The sequence below is a fragment of the Marmota flaviventris genome, chromosome 3 (assembly GCF_047511675.1).
Source record: "Marmota flaviventris isolate mMarFla1 chromosome 3, mMarFla1.hap1, whole genome shotgun sequence".
Classification (NCBI taxonomy): Eukaryota; Metazoa; Chordata; class Mammalia; order Rodentia; family Sciuridae; genus Marmota; species Marmota flaviventris.
In genome coordinates, this window is record NC_092500.1 from 4,778,580 (window position 1) to 4,794,721 (window position 16,142).

Consider the following 16,142-nt stretch of genomic DNA (forward strand, 5'->3'; position numbering starts at 1 on the left):
ACCCCTGGAGAGACCCCCCAGGTGGGGGTGACGCTCCTGCCCCTCCTGGGAGGAGGAGGGGCCATCCCCACTGCTGCCCCTGGAGGGGAGCCGGGCACCACCGGCTGAGCCGGCCGTCCTCGCAGCCCCTGCAGCGGGGCCAGTGACCAGCGGCAAGTCTGTCCGTGTCAGGGTGGCCGGTGCCCAGGCCTTTGGCCCCAGAGGGAAGGCAGGTCTGTGGGCTGCGGGGAGCCACCTGGCCTCTGTCTGAGGGACTTCTGAGCCTGCCTCTCTCAGTTTACCTGGGCAAAAAAGAGGAGTGCTACTTACTGGGGACCCTGTGCCCGTCCCCCCAGCAGAGGTCCCAGCTGGGATGCCACGGGGCCGACAGCCGGGCCCAGGACCACTGTGCACCTCGGCAGCCACAACAGGGACCTGTGGGTGGCGCCACCCGTCTCCTTGCCCATGTGGCCATGTTGTCCTGTAGTGCAGGTGGGGCTGCGAGCCGTCCTCTCTCCCACCCAAGCTGTCACTGGGCCCCGTCCCTCTGCTCCAGACACACCTTCAAGAACCTGCGAGGATGGACGCCCTTAGTAACGGAGTGCCCAGGCCTCGGGGACAGCACCAATGTCCAGGAGGAAGGAGCAACACCCTCCCTGGCCTCTCACGTGCTCTGTGCTCGGGAACACGGTGTCACCAGTGACAGGTGCTGGGATTCAGCTCAGGGGACAGCTGGTCCCTTCTCTGAATGCCACAAACCCCAGCAGGGCAGGAAATACAGCCCAGCAGGGGGGGCGTGGCATCCAGGGGAGGCCCTGAGAGGCGCGGGAGGGGAGCAGATCCTGGCGTGACCCCAAGGATCCCAGGGGCACCTGGGTCACCGTGCAGCCAGCAGAGGTGACGGCGGTGCTGCTGCCAGCATTCGTCCTCTGTCCCCAGTGTCCCCTCTCCCTGGGGCAGGCTCCTGGGCGATGGTCGCAGGTGGCCTAGCCCGCCATGGTGTCCGGAGGTGCACCCTCCTCCCGGCCACATCAGGCTGCCCAGGGCTTCGTCCCAGCCTGGCTGAGCGGCGTGTCCCTGCCACAGCAATCGGTCCAGGCTGGGCACGTGACCTAAGCAGGATGGTCTGGGAGCGTGGACATCACAGCCTTCCCCACCGCAGTTCAGGGGGACACAGGACCCATTACACTACCCAGGTGTCTGAGGCCACAGAGCCCCAACATGTCCCAGTGCCCTCCGCAGGGGGGCTGCCCGGTGTGCCCAGGTCTTACCCTCCCACATCGCCCTCTGTGTGACCTGGGCTTGGCTGTGGCGCTTGCTTTGGCCAGTGGAGCCCACAGAGAGCCAGCCGGAGCTCGGGACCTGCCTGGGACAGCTCTGTGCAGGCACCACCCTGAGGATGTGCCCACGCGGGCTGCTGGAGTGTCTGGGGCACCTGCTGGACAGCCACGTCTCCCCAGCTGATGGCCAGCCCAGCCCGGACATGGAGAGAGCCCCCCAAGAGACCCACAGAGCCATCAGCTGCCCTTCGGACAGGGCTTGGATCTTGAATGTCTCCCAAAGCTGCCTCAGCTGGGGGCGTGGTCACCAGCCTGGGGTGTTCCTGGGGGGACACTTAGTAGGGGGGGTCTGGTGGGAGAAGCTAGGTCCCTGGAGGCGGCCCTCGAAGGAGAGTTTAGTCCCTGGCCCTTCCTCTCCGCTCTTTCACTCCCTGGCCCCCGGGCGAGCAGTTTCCACCATGCGCTCCCGTGGTGTGCCCCTCACCACAGGCCCAAAGCATGGAGGCCGAGCAGCCACGACTGGGGCCTCGGAAACCGTCCTCCTCCTGTTCATCTCAGGCATGGTGAGAGGACGGACATGGGACTGGCACACCCCTGGCTGGTGGGCGACACTGAGTGGCTGTGTGAAGTCGGTGAGCCCAGGCGGTTGTTACACAGCACTGCGGCAGCGCTGACAGCTACAAACCCCTTGCCCGCAGGTTCCCGGAAGCCACCAGCTTACAGTTCAGAGAATCATCCTCACAGCGCGGTTTTACTCCAGCCTCACAATGGAGAATCAGAAGCAGGACGTGTTGGCCACAGTTCCACGTTCATTTAATGCCTGATTACTATCTCGGATGGCAAGTTCACAAACACACACTGGGACACAGACGCACGGGCTGGGGGGACATATCCAACAAGAGAGGTGTCTCCTGGCCACCCTCAGGGGACACGGAGGCGGGACAGGCATGGTGAGGCCGGGGGTGCCCCCACCCTGGCACACTGCCTGGAGAGGGGGCTGCCCTGCCCGCTTGCCTCCGTGGGGCCCGGGGCGCGCTCCCCGGGGGCCTCTGGGGGGTTGAAGACCTTCTCATGGTACTCGATGAGCAGCTCAGTGAAGAGGTTCAGGGGCACCAGGGCGCTCAGCGAGGACAAGCCCTGGGACGGCCAGATGAGGTTCAGCCCGAAGACGCAGGCCAGGTTGGAGCTGTTCATCTTGTTATAGAGGCTCTCCCGGGACACCTGGCGAGACACGAGGGGTGGGCCCCAGCAGAGGCTCAGCCAGAGTCTGGCTTTGTCTGAAAAGCGAGGGTCTTTGCTGATGGCATTAAGCCGAGTCTGTCAAGGTGACATCACCCGGGACTGCCCAGGCGGCCCCAACCCAAGGATGAGCGTCCTTCAGAGATGAAGGCAGGGGCGGTGATGAGACCGGGGACAGAGGAGAGGACAGGCGAAGGTGGGGACCGGGCTGGGCCGGGCGGCCACCCGAGTGGCCAGGAGCCGGAAGGTGCAGGAGGGCCCCACCCTGGATTCTGTGGCGGAAGGAACCTCCCTGGACTCTGCGGCGGGAGGGCCCCTCCCTGGACTCTGTGGCGGGAGGGCAGTCCTGCCCGCACCTCCCTCTCTGGCCTCGGCCCCAGCTGGACCCCTCTGGGATGCGGCCTGTGGGCCCAAAGCGCAGGGTGCCTGGTTCCCTCGCAGGAATCACCTGCCATTGGCTCGGGGCCTACTGTGTGCCAGCCTCAGGGCCTACTGTGTGCCAGGCCTCCCCAGCCCAGACTCAGCCCAAGCCGAGGCACAAGAGCAGAGGAGCCCGAGAAGGAGGTGGCCAGCAGGAGCGGACGGCAAGCCCAGGTGCAGGGCGGGAGGCCGTGGTTGGCCCTCCTGGCTGCAGGGAGGTTCCCCGCAGCCCTCACCTGGCCAGGCTGTGGACGAAGGCCTTGGCCACCTGAAGTAGTGTTCTGAGGACGTGCCCCAGGTCAGGCAGGCAGGGTCCGGCCTGGCGTGGGGGAGAGGCGCCGGCCAGGCGCGGGCTGGGCCGCTCACCTCGTGCAGGAAGCCCATGAGGTAGCGCAGCACGGCGTGGTTGTGCTCGGGGAGGCTCTGCAGGATCTGGCGGCAGCGGGTGACGCGGAGGCTGCTCTCCACACCTGCAACAGCACCGCCTCGCTGTCCAGGGGCCCGCACGCTCGCCTGCCCAAGGGGCCGGCGTGGCCTGGGCAGCTCTGGACGCCAACTGTGCTCGGGCCTGGACACCACGCATACTTCCCGGAGGGGGTGCGCTCAGCACAGGCCACCCCCCCTCCTGGTCCTGGGGGGCTGGAGGCCGAGTCCGTGGAATAGGAGTGGTCTAGGCCAGGGGTCGGCCGCTGCCCCACCCCTCCCCCTACACTCCTGCTCAGTGACCTCAACCCCAACCGCCATCAGTAGGTGTCACCAGGCTCCCCGTGGGCACCTGCCACACACTCCTCAGCCTTTGGTACCATCTTGGTTCTCAACAACCACAGCTTCGGAACTTGTGGAATCTCCTTGTAAAATGACCAGTGAGCAAAACACGATTGGAAACAGGTCTGATGCCGCTTGGTGGGGCCAAATGGACATAGCAATTATCCCAAGGAATGGTGCCTGTGGAGCGCTACGGAGCCATCAGAAAGGACACGGGGCTACAGTGTGCACAGGAGGAGGACAGCACTAAGGGGAGCTCTGAGGAGGGACAGGTGAGGTCGTGGGGGAGAGTGTGTGTGTGTGAGATAGAGAGAAGGGGAGAGGGAGGGAGGGAGAGGGAGAGGACAGAAGGAGGGGGGCAGGGTGAGACCCTTGGAAAGAGGAGCAGCCCCGCGTTGCCGTGGCCGTCCTGGCGTGGACAGGGCATGGGGCTGCGCCGTGGCCTCCTGGGCGGTGGCTCCCACCGTGTGCTTGTGCCGTTCCATCAGGGTTAGGGTCTACGCTCCCGCGGCCCCCCTCCAGCCAGCCCTGGTGTAGAAGGCAGCGCTCAGCCCCGGGGCTAGGGCTTGCTGTCCCGACTCTGCAGGTGGCACTCCTCCGCATCACAGCCCTGCAGGCCCGGCTGCTGGTGGACAGGGACAGGTAACCGCGCCGTGGGCACCGGCAGACTGGCCCTCGAGGCCCCCGAGGCACTGCCCCACGTGGCAGTGTGGCCTGGCTGAGGTCAGCGGGGGCAGACCTCACTGCGTGGTGGGGAGCCCCACAGGTCCCTTCTGTGCCAGATGGCCACAGGGTGAGGCTAGCCGGTGCCACCCCAGCGGTGCCAGGGCCTGACCTGGCGGTAGGTGGCCCCCAAGGACCCGCAGCCCCTGCCAGACGTACTGGTGATCCCGAGGATCTGCTCGTAGGCCGCGAAGGTCAGCAGTGGCTGGGGCAGCTCCCGCAGGAAGGTCTTCAGGACCACGGCAGGGACGTGGATGTCCCCATAGTCATCGAAGTTCACGGGCTTCCCTGCAGGACGCGTGGCACAGTGAGCTCCTCCTGCCGCCTAGAGATGGCACCTAGAGATGGCGGCTGTGACATGGTGTGACCCAGGGCAAGATGGTGGCCACAGGCCTGGGGACAGCTCGGTCCCCCTTGCCGCCGGAGGCGGGTGCTCTTCCCACCAGCTCTGGGGCGGCTGGGCCTGGGGGGCTGTCTTCCTGGGGGGCCGTCTTCCTGGGGGACTGTCTTCCTGGAGGGGCAATCTTCCTTTGGGGGCTATCTTCCTGGGGGACTGGGCCTGGGGGAGCTGTCTTCCACGAGGGCTGTCTGCCTAGGGGGCTGGGCCTGGGGGCCTGTCTTCCTGGGGGCCTGTCTTCCAGGGGGGGCATGGGGGGCTGTTTTCCTGAGGGGGCTGTCTTCCTGGGGGGGACCTGTCTTCCTGGGGGGCCTGTCTTCCTGGGGGGGCATGGGGGGCTGTCTTCCTGGGGGGGACCTATCTTCCTGGGGGGGCTGTCTTCCTTGGGGGGCCTGTTTTCCTGAGGGGGCTGTCTTCCTGGGGGGCCTGTCTTCCAGGGGGGGCATGGGGGGCTGTTTTCCTGAGGGGGCTGTCTTCCTGGGGGGGACCTGTCTTCCTGGGGGGGCTGTCTTCCTGGGGCGAGGTTTTGCCCCTGGCTAGGACGCAGCTCCCTGGGGTCAGGGCCCTGGCCCTCAGATGTCAATGCCCAGCTGGGTGACACAGCAGCACACAGGCTGGACAGGAAGACTGGTGCCCAGGCTCCGCACCGTGGGCCTGGTGCTCATGAGCGCGTGTGGGCTGGACGCGGGGAGTCGGCGGGACAGAGGGCAGGTGTCCCGCAGGGCTGGGCTGGCTGGGGGGCTGCTATTGCAGACCCCAGAGAATATCCCCTGCCCCTCGGATGTCCGTTGAGCCTGCGTCCACCTGGCCTGAGTGGAGAAGCCCCAAGGCCAGACGGTGGGTCAGCCCAGGGCCCCACTCTGGCTGCTCCTGGCCCTGGGCTCTCGCTGGGGCCCACTGGGTCCCTGGCTCTGGGGCCCAGGGCTGTGGGCGGGTGGGGCACTCACCTTGGTCATAGAGCCTCTGGACCTGGCGGACGGTCTGGGCACTGGCCGACCTCCGGAACAGGCCCTCGGTGCGCAGTCCTGCAGGGAGAAGAGCCAGGACCTGGGTTTCTGGACGTTTCTGTGACCCCGCCTCCCATGGCCTTGCCTGCCTGTGCCTGGCAGGGGATGCTCCAGCCCACTAACCCTCCTGTGATTTCACTTATCCCTCTTAAGTGTTTTCAATATCCCAAGCTCCCACTTTTCTCCCTCTATGGCCCTGGCAAGGGACAGAAAGGGACAGATGCTGAAGTCAGACAGACCTAGGTTCCCATCCAGCTCTGCCTCCTACCAGCTGTGTGACCCTGGAGAATGCGCTCAGTCTCTCTGAGCCTCAACAGACCTGTTGGCCAGTAGGGCAAGGCCACAAGGTCCTGCCCCCAGGGCTGCAGAGAGGACCAGTCATGCCTGGCATGTGCCTGGCTCCTGGGAGTCCTGGAACAAGCAGCTTCCCCTGAGGTCCAGGCCCTAGCTGCCCACAGTGATCGAAGTGTGAATTCATCAGTTAAAACTGAACAGAATAAAAAGCCCAGTCGCTCAATTGCACGAGCTACATATGAAGTGTCCCCTCAGGCCACTGCTGCTGAAGCCACGCGGGACGCTGCAGACACACAACACTTCCGAGAGCTCCCGGCCAGTGCCGATGGGGTGGACAGACAGCCACGGGCTCCACGGAACCAAGGGCTCCTGAAACCAGCGACAAGGTCGGGGGGTGGGCCTCCTGCCACCGACATCACCAGCCGGGTGACCGGGCCCTGCCCCAGCCTGCCACTGGGAAGCCTTCCCAGCAGGGGACACAGCACCCAGAAGGGGCCCGGCAGCAGCTGAGAGCCACGCCTGACTCCCCACCCCCCACCTTCATGCTGCGGGCGCAGCCTCGGCACCCCTCGTGGGGCAGCACCCCTCCCCCAGTGGGCAGCCACCCGGTCCCTCCTCCCGAGCTCAGGTCAGCTGCCACCTTGTGGACACCCGGGCTCCTCCCCCAGGTGCTCGGGGACTGCACACGCATCGGGCGGTCCCAGTGCAGGTGGGAGGCGGGCAGCCAGGGTCATGGGTGTCAGGGGCACGGACAGCTCTGCCCGGGAGGGGCAGGTGACACAGGCCCCGAGGCTGGACCTTACGTCAACAGGCAGAGAAAGCAAGGAGGTGGGCCGGCTGGGGTGCAGGCGGGAAGGCCCACTGCCCACTGTCACACGGAGGGCCACGCCAGGGCTCGGGCACGGCAGTGTCACCACAGCTGCCCATCTGTCCCCCCAGTGCAGGCCCCAGGACCTGGCGTGCAGCCAGGACGGACTCTCAGGCACCTCATGTGGGAGCGGGTTCTCCAGAGACGGCCAAGCTGGCCTGCGGAGAGGGGACCCACGCTGCATGGCCAGGAGGGCAGAGGGCCAGGGGCTGGTGCTGCGTCCAGCCGTGTGGGCACCACCGTTGGGTGAACCCGTGAAATGCAGAGCCCAGGACAAGGCCTCGGGCCAATCGCGTTCTGTGTGGGACTGGTCCTGCTGGGGCTCCCGCGGGTCACGGCTGAAGTGACACTGGAGGCAGGAGGAGGTGACGGGGCAGGTGGTGGGGCCCACCGTGGCTGGAGAGGTCACGCCGACCCCATTTGCGCTGCTCTGGCTTCAGGGACTCTTCCTGTAGGTGGAGGGGCCACCTGGAAGGAAAGCTGGCGAGGCCCCTGGCGGGCGGCCAGCAAGGCCGCATCCACCTTAGCCTGTGAAAGTCGGCCAGAGGGAAACCGAGTGGCTCATGTCCACCTGAGCAAAGCAGCCAATGAAGTCCCGGGGCTGTGAAAGGGGGGCTCTCACACGCGCCAGGCAGCACAGGACAGCCAGGCCACCAGACCAGTGGCCATGTGACACGAAAAGCCCCGCTGCAAGGACACCACAGTGGTCCACCCTTGGGGCCAAGGACCACTGCTTCGGAATGCCGGATGTGTACGCCTGGGTTTCACCTGGGAACGTCTCCTCGGCCGGCCTCCTTGGGGTGCCCCTTGCTCACCAGGGCGGTTCCCATCGCAGCCACTGCTGACCTGAGTCACGGCCCGTGTGCAGCCAGCTCTGGCCACTTATGCACACGGCACCACAGCACAGGACCCGAGACCTGGAAGCCGCGTGTACGGGCTTCCCCCAGACTCCAGGGGGCGCTCAGCCAGAGCCCCGAGCGCAGCCCGAGGCCCCCACAGGCCCCCTGGCCCAGAGCTCTGCTCTCCAGACCCTGGAGGATCAGCGGAGCTGTTCTAAGTCACTGTGTCTGTGGCCACCTGTCCTGCAGCATGGGGACCGGCACAGTGACCCCTCCACCGAGGGGCAGGGCCTGGGTCTCCAGGCGACTGTGGCCAGCTTCATTCTGTGCTGGTGACACAGTGGTTGTCCCAGGGCAGCAGTGCAGAGCAGGCACAGTGCAGACTCTCAGGACCCACAGTCCCCAAAAGGCAGGGCCCATATGTGGTCACCAGGGCCACCGGGGCCTGGAAGAGGGGACCTGGGAGGCCACACCCACCCAACACAGGTGAGTTCCTGCCTGGGCAGCTTCTAATAATAAAGGAATTGAACTGCTAACGAGGGAGGGAGGGAAGGAGGGAGGAAGGGGGGAGGGAGGAGGGAGGGAGGAAGGGGGGAGGGAGGAAGGGGGGAGGAGGAAAGGGGGAGGGAGGAGGGAGCAGGGAGGCCCTCTCAGTCTGTGTCCAAAGTGCACACTGACCACCCCTGGTCAGCGAGACAGAGGCCACCTGAAAGTAGAGCCAGCCCCTGATGGCGGTCAGAGCCCCTGCTCGTGGACCTTTTGTGACAAGGACACGCCACCCCGGGCGTCACAACCTGCAGACCCCGCAGCTGTGTTGCCATTTCCAGCCAGAGGCCACCCTGCGCTGCATGGATCCTGGCTGCAGACCGTGGGCCCTGCCCGTGTCCTGCACCTTCCCCGGGGACCTGAGACCTGGCCTTAGCAACCCCGGGGGGCCACCAGGCTCTCCAGGTCCAGGTCCAGGTCCTGGCCACACCCACCCTGTCAAGGGCGCCTGCAAACAAGGAGTCCACGCAGCCCTGGCTGGGGCGGGGGTCCTGCAGGCCAGTGCTGGACAGCCTCACACGCATCTTCTCAGCCAAGCTTCGCTGTGGGCTCTTGAGGCAGGACCTATTAACCCCATGGACAGGCGAGGGTACTGAGGCCCAGAGATGGTGAGCCACTGGCTTAGGGTCACACAGCTAACACAGGGGAGTGGGGACTGGAAGCCAGCCTGTCAGGCCACGCCAGGAGCCCCTGTGCCGGTGCCTTTCTGTTCCCTTTCTGTTCCCGGCCACCCCCTGCTGGGTTCCAGCTCCTCCAGCCGCTGGCCTGTGGGATGCTCAGGATGGACACTGACCCCCTGGGCGGGGACCAGCTGCTCGCGTGCCCTGGCTGGACGCTGGCTCTCACCTTTCTCCCGCAGGTAGGTCACCGTGAGCCGCAGCACCGGGGGGATGAGCGCTCCTTGATTCTTGTCTCTGAGGCTGAGGAGGGAACAGGGGCAGCAGTTCACACGGAGCCCAGCAGGCGACATGGGGGACCCGGCTCTGGCCTCCCCGCCCAGCACTCCCAGTTCCCCAGGGCACTGAGGCAGAGGAGCTCCGCCCCAGGGGTCAGGCAGGGGAGAAAGAGGGACCAAACCAACGAAGGGTCAGGGTCCCGTCCCTGCACGCGGTCGGGAAGACGGGTGTGGTCGGCTCAGGCGGGCCCTGCCCTTGGAGCTGGGTCACTGTGGCCGGACCCCTGTCCTCCTGCCCTGCCCCTCCGGGGAGCAGAGACCAGGCCCAGCCCTGCAGGTCTGCGAGCGAAGCCCAGGGAGCCACACTCGGTCCTGACGGGGCTGAGCAGCTCCCCCGGGGGACAGGGCGGCCGTCTCACAGGTGCAAAGTGGGCCCAGAAAGCGGCAGTGACGTGCCCAGGGCCACCGGCTCAGGGGCCAGCTCTGCAGATGGCACTGCTCCAGGGGTCCCCGTGAGGCCAATGGAGTGGACAGGGACGGGGCAGGGGAAGCAGGTCCAAGCCCAGAGCGGGTCCCCAGTCGGTCCAGGGCACAAGGTCCCCGCCAGTCTCGCTGTCCCGGCCCACCCGCCCGCAGTGCTCACGGCAGAAGGCCCTGGCGGGACACAACGGCTCCCCAGGATGCCTCCCGCCCGCCTGGCCGCGCTGGCCCTGCTCAGTGGACTGGCGGAGCCAAGGACAGTGGGGGAATAACGAGCAGCCAGGGCTGGAGGGCAGGCCCGGGGCCTCCTGGCCGGGCAGGGATCCCCGGGCAGCGGCGGGCATCCTCCAGCCCCGGGCATCTCGGTGCGGCGGCAGTCGGGCTCCCGGAGAGCACGAGGCGGGGACACTCACAGCTGGACGCTGGACAGCGGCAGGAGGGGTTCTGGGCACTGGCTGGTCAGCGCAGCGCCCGGAGGCGGCCCCCGTCTCAGTTCAGACAGCCTCCTGCCCAGGGAAGGCGCTGGGGACTGGCCACACAAGAGCCTTGCTTGTCCCCGCCCCGTGGGAGAGGGGCAGAGCCTGGTCTTCCCGCTTTGCAAGGAAGCAGGGAGGAAGGGAGGCCGTGGGGGGGGGCTGCAGTCACCCTGGAAAGCGGGGAGCAGGGCTTCCGGCCAGGACCCGGCTGCCCGTCCCTGGGGGCCTACATGTCTTTGATCAGTCCCAGAAGCTTCCCTGAATATTGAAGGAAATAAAATTTTTGCTGCAGGGCTACAGAGCCGTGGGGGATTCACCCTGGCAATTCTCTGTGTTTGGGACAAAGTCACAGAGATTGTGGGGGGAAATTGTAGGCATTCGTCTTCAAATGCAGCACAGCCCCTGGCTCTTAAAACGGGCCAGGGAGGCCTTCCGAGTTCTCGGGCCCAGAGGCAGCCGGGGAGGCCCTGGACATCTGCAGAAGGGTGGGGAACAACCGGCAGCCACTGTGGGCGGAGGACCTGTGTGCACCTGGGGTGCTGCGGAGCCCATTCCCTGCATTGCTGTGCTGCTATTTTTATAGAGGACAAATGGAGGCTCAGAGAGGCGAATTATTTTAACTGGAGCCACACAGCTTAGGGTGACTGGAGCCAGTGTTTGAGTAAAAACCTGACTCCAAAGTGCTTGCTGTACCTGGGTTCAAAAGGCACAGACCACAAAACTGAGGGTGTTTTCTCTTCCGATAATGAACAAGTTCCTTGGCAATTGAAAAATTTCCCCCCACAATTTCTGTGACTTTCCCCCAAACACAGAGAATTTCCAGGGTGAATCTCCCACGGCTCTGTAGCCTTGCAGCAAAAATTTTATTTCCTTCAATATTCAGGGAAGCTTCTGGGACCTATAAAAGACATGTAGGTGCCAGGCGCGGTGGCACACGCCTGTAATCCCAGCGGCTCAGGAGGTTGAGGCAGGAGGATCTTGAGTTCAAAGCCAGCCTCAACAAAAGCGAAATGCTAAGCAACTCAGGGAGACCCTGTCTCTAAATAAATACAAAATAGGGCTGGGGAGGTGGCTCAGTGGTCGAGTGCCCCTGAGTTCAATCCCTGGTTACCACCCCCCCAAAACAAAGAACTGCAGGGAACATCTTTACCACTGCGGACTGGGAGAACTTCAGATGACCTGATGGGGGTTCAGTGTGGGGTGGGGACTGGGTTGGTGGGATGAGGTTCGGGAATGCTGTGGCCGACACCCACAGAGCTGGGCCTCTTTGGTGGCGGAAAGAGAACAAGAAATGAGGGGCTGTATCATTAGCTAGGCCAGCCCTGAAACTCTAATGGGGCGGGGGTCAGAGTGCACTTTCTGTTGCTATCACAGAACACCTGAGGCGGAGTCATTTATAAAGAAAATAAATCTGTTCCTTACGGTGCTGGGCTTGGCTTCTGTAAGCACTTTTGCTGCCTTGTCCTACGGGGGGACGGTGGAGGTGGGGTGGGCACAGCCAGGGAGAAAGCATTCCCCGGGTGAGGACATCACCCCAGGGAAGACAGCATCAACTGCGCTCCCCGTGCCCAGTGCCGTCCACCAGCGGACCTCCCAGCTCTGCCGCGCTGAGCACTGAGGTCCCAGCCCATGAACTGAGCCCTCAAACCACCGCCTGGGGCTCCCAGAAAGTCGGGCTGGCACAGGTGGCTTAGCCCCTGGAGCCAGAGGAGGCAGCGCCCCACTCCCAGGCCAATCAGAAAGCGCAGGGCCACACCCTGGCGACAGCCACAGGGCACCCGAGACCAAAGAGAGCGTGTCCTGAGGGCATGAGGACCAGGAAGGCAAAGCCAGGGCCCGGCCTCTCTCTGTGGCAAGAGTAGGCCCTGGCTCAGCTCAAACCTGGGCTCCGGGGAGAAGCCGGAGCCTGAAGGCCGCAGGGTCCTGCCCTCTAATGAGCCACCGGAAGGATGTCCCCAAATCTCACCACCAAGGCACTCCAGTGGGGAAGGGGACAGGGACAGCTCCCTCGAGCTACCTGCTCCCTTGAGACGCAAGCCCCACCGCCCTCCTCTTTCCTTCTCCAGCTGCAAGGCCTACCTCTGCATGAGGACCAGCAAGCACAGTCCAGGTGGCCCACGGTGAGCGCCCGGGTGGGGGGAGTGTGTGGGGGGGGGCTGCGCTGCGAGTCCCCCCTCCCTGATTTAAAAGGCCACGCGCAGAGTAAGGACCATAAATCTGCGTCAAAATAGATGACCCAACAGTCACAGCACGAGATAGGGGAAGGGACAGGACTGCCCACAACTGAGATCACAGTTGTTATGAATCAGGCCCCACTGGTGACAAATTGTTAATTCCAGCCCTTGGGGCAACTACCGAGAAAACACTTTTAAACATATAGAGTGCAAACCCAAGGAGAAAATTAAAATGGTGCACCAGAGAGTTCTGGACACACAGGAAGGGAGGAACAGGGGAAAAAGGAACAAGAAGACATCAGAACACAGAGAACAGACAGGAATACACAGATGTGACCCCAGCTCCTCAGTGACCACGGAAAGGTCAGTGGATTAAATGCTCCGATCAAAAAGGTGCAGTGGGCCTGCGGCTCGGCCGGTACTCCAGGTACTCAGGAAGCTAAGTCGGGAGGATCCCTGGAGCCCAGGCAGGCGTTCAAGACCAGCCGGAGCAACAGAGCGAGGCCTGCCCAAGAGAAAAAGAAAAGAAATGAGGGAGAAGCTAGCCTAAGTATATGCTGTCTATAAGAGACACGCTAGATTAAGAGACAGAAATAGGTTGGAAAAAAAAAGATATAACAGCCAATCAGTAACTAAAAAGAGCTGGAGGGTCTATCTAGAATCATACTTCAGCACAAAAATTGTTTCAAGTGACAAAGAAGGACATTTTAGGTTGATGGAATGGGTCAGTTCATGAAGAAAGCATACGCACCTAACAACAGAGCCCCAAAACATATAAAGCAAAAAACAGAAAACTAAAGGAGGAATCAACACGCTAACAATAGTAGTTCCCTTCAGCCTCCCTCTCTCCATAATAAATGCAACAACTAAGAAGGTGATCCACAAAGAAACAGAAGACTGGGGAAACACTGAAAACCAGCAGACCCAGAGACACTTTCCCCACCCCACGCAACGCAGAAGCCACTGCTGGGCTTCCCAAGTCCCCTACACGTGATAGCCTGCACCTGGGGACACTGCACAGGGTCTGGAGACAGCCACCAGCCACAACACTGCACGCCACAGAGCTGCATCTCTGAACACGCCACCCACCGCCACCGTCCGGCCTCACCCAACCCAACACCCCATTTCTGAAAGCAGCCACCTCCATCTTGGGACACCTTTGTCACCATCTTAGTCTGGGCAACTCCCAGCTTGGAACACCACCTGGGACTTGGAAGCAATATCAAGTCCCCAGCTGCTCCCTCTCCCCCGCAGCCGCTAACTGGCCCATGCTTGCCTGGCCCTGAACTGCCCAACACAGACAGCTCTCTGACAGGTACGCGGCCCCCAGAGCGCAGCCCACAAGACCTCCAGAGAGAGAGGTTCCCTCTGGGAAGTAGAAAGGGAGGGTGAGCGAGGTACAGTCTAGAGACTAGAGACCAGGAATTGTGAGGCCAGCAGGCGAGATAAGGAGGTAAGACCAGGTGTCCCCGTCACATGAGCAGCCCCAAAGGAGATCCTCGGGGTGCAGTCCCCCATGGGGAAGGGCAAGTGCTATCTATACCCCACCTCCAGGAGCTCCGCCCCAAGACCAACCCTCCCACCTGATAACCCTCCCCATCCTGAGGGTGCAGATACCAGCCAACCACAGACAGCCCACCTACTGGACCAGAGGGAAGCAGGAAAGACACTGACCCCAACAAAACAACCCTCTATCTTCCTTGGAGATTTTCCCCTCTCTCTTCTCCCACCCTCACATCCCCAACATTTGTGAAACCAGGTACTTTCCATGGATTAGGCTGCTGAGGACTGGGACGTCTGAATAGTGTATCACAGTGGTGTGTATATTCGTTTATCTCCTATTTTTACACTTTCTATTTTTCCTAATTTTATGTTTGTTTGTTATACTCTGTTGTCTTCCCACTTGTCTCCCCAAATCACTTTCTCTCTTTTCTCCTGCTACTAACCAACTTCTTTAGATTCCTCTTTCATCTTCCTAAGACCTAGTAACTCTGTATCCTCACCTCCTCCCCCTCAACATCTCATCCTACACCTCTCCCTGGCTCTTTGCCCACCATCAGAAACTGTGACCCTTTTGCAGACCTGCTGTTCATGTTGTAGGTAATAGTCGAAGTCACCATTTCTGTATATTGTGAGAAACTGTAAATGTCTTAATAGCAGCTCTTTGGTTTAAGGCTGTATATTGTTTCTATTGGGATCTGTTCACATTGTTCTCCCCCGTAAAGGAGAGGCACTGGAACCCTGCAGGGACACTGTAAGCCTATAGGGTAAAAACTGGAACAGAGCTAGGAGGAAGACACAGGAAAAAACAAGGGAGGAAAGTGCCCCCAACAAACCAAGATGCCACATTATTGGAATCCCTGGCCAGCACCGCAGAAGGACGGACAGAGAAGGAGTTCAGATGCACATGATTAAAATGCTCTGTAAATTAAAGGATATAAGAGAGCAAATACAGGCAGCAAAAGATCACTTCATAAGGAGATAGAGGCTCTAAAAAAAGCAAACAGAAATCCTTGAAATGAAGGAACCAAATTAACAACTCAATAGAAAGCACCACCAACAGATTAGATCACATGGAAGACAGGACCTCAGACAATGAAGGCAAAATGTATAATCTTGAAAAGAATCTTGACCACACAGTGAAAATGGTAGAAACCATGAGCAGAACATTCAAGAATTATGGGATAACATAGAAAGACCAGATTTAAGAATTACTGGGATGGAGGAAGGCACAGAGTTCCAAACCAAAGGAGTGAATAATATTCATTGAAAAAATATCAGAAAAATTTCCAAACATGAAGCATGAATTGGAAAATCAATTACAAGAAGCTTACAGGACACCAAATGTACAAAATCACAACAGATCCACACCAAGGCACCTTATAATGAAAATGCCTGATATACAGAATAAGGAGAGAATTTTACAAGCCACCGGAGAAAGGAATCAGGTTACTTATAGGGGGAAGCTAATTAGGATATCTGAAGATTTCTAAACCCAGACCTTTAATGCTGGGAGGTCCTGGAACAATATGTACCAAGTTCTGAAAAAACAAGGATGTGAACTAGGAATCTGCTATCCAGAAAAATTAGACTTTAGACTTGATGATGAAATAAAAACTTTCCATGATAAACTAAAGTTAAAAGAATTTAACACTAGGAAGCCTGCACTACAGAAGATCCTCGGAAAAATATTCCATGAGGAGGGAAAAAAAAAAACAATGAAAATCAGCAAAGGGGGGTGTTACACTAAAGGAAGAACTAGTCAAAGGAGAAACCAACTCAAGGTAAAAATCAAAAATAAACAAAAATGACTGGGAATACAAATCATGTCTCAATAATAACCCTGAATGCTAATGGCATAAACTCACCAATCAAAAGACATAGACTGGTAGATTGGGTTAAAAAAAAAAAAAAAGACCCAAGAATATGCTGCCTCCAAGAGACTCATCTCATAGGAAAAGACATCCACAGACTGAAGGTGAAAGGTTGGGATAAAATATACCACTCACATGGTCTGCGTAAACAAGCAGGGGTTTCCACCCTTCTATCAAATAAAGTAGACTTCAAGCCAAAGTTAATCAAAAGGGATAAAAAAGAACACTACATACTGCTCAAGGGAACCATCATCAACAAGACATAACAATTATAAATATACATGCCCCAAACAATGGAGCATCTACATTCATCAAACAAACTCTTCTCAAGTTCAAGAGTCAAAGAGACCACAGCACAATAATTCTGGGTGACTTTAACACACCTC

The 16,142-nt window shown here is 60.4% G+C and overlaps 1 protein-coding gene across 1 annotated transcript in view; it reads right to left on the minus strand.

Moving 5' to 3' along the window:
- Window positions 1–2,048: 2,048 nt before the first annotated feature.
- Arhgap8 (Rho GTPase activating protein 8) overlaps window positions 2,049–16,142 on the minus strand; it is a 58,298-nt gene continuing 44,204 nt past the window's right edge. The window contains exons 8-12 of the mRNA XM_071609399.1: window positions 9,204–9,277; window positions 5,751–5,828; window positions 4,566–4,694; window positions 3,285–3,388; window positions 2,049–2,480 (exon numbers count right to left, since the gene is read on the minus strand). Of these exons, the coding sequence (XP_071465500.1) occupies window positions 2,181–2,480; window positions 3,285–3,388; window positions 4,566–4,694; window positions 5,751–5,828; window positions 9,204–9,277 (685 nt within the window). The 3' untranslated portion in view covers window positions 2,049–2,180. The remainder of the gene's footprint in view (window positions 2,481–3,284; window positions 3,389–4,565; window positions 4,695–5,750; window positions 5,829–9,203; window positions 9,278–16,142) is intronic.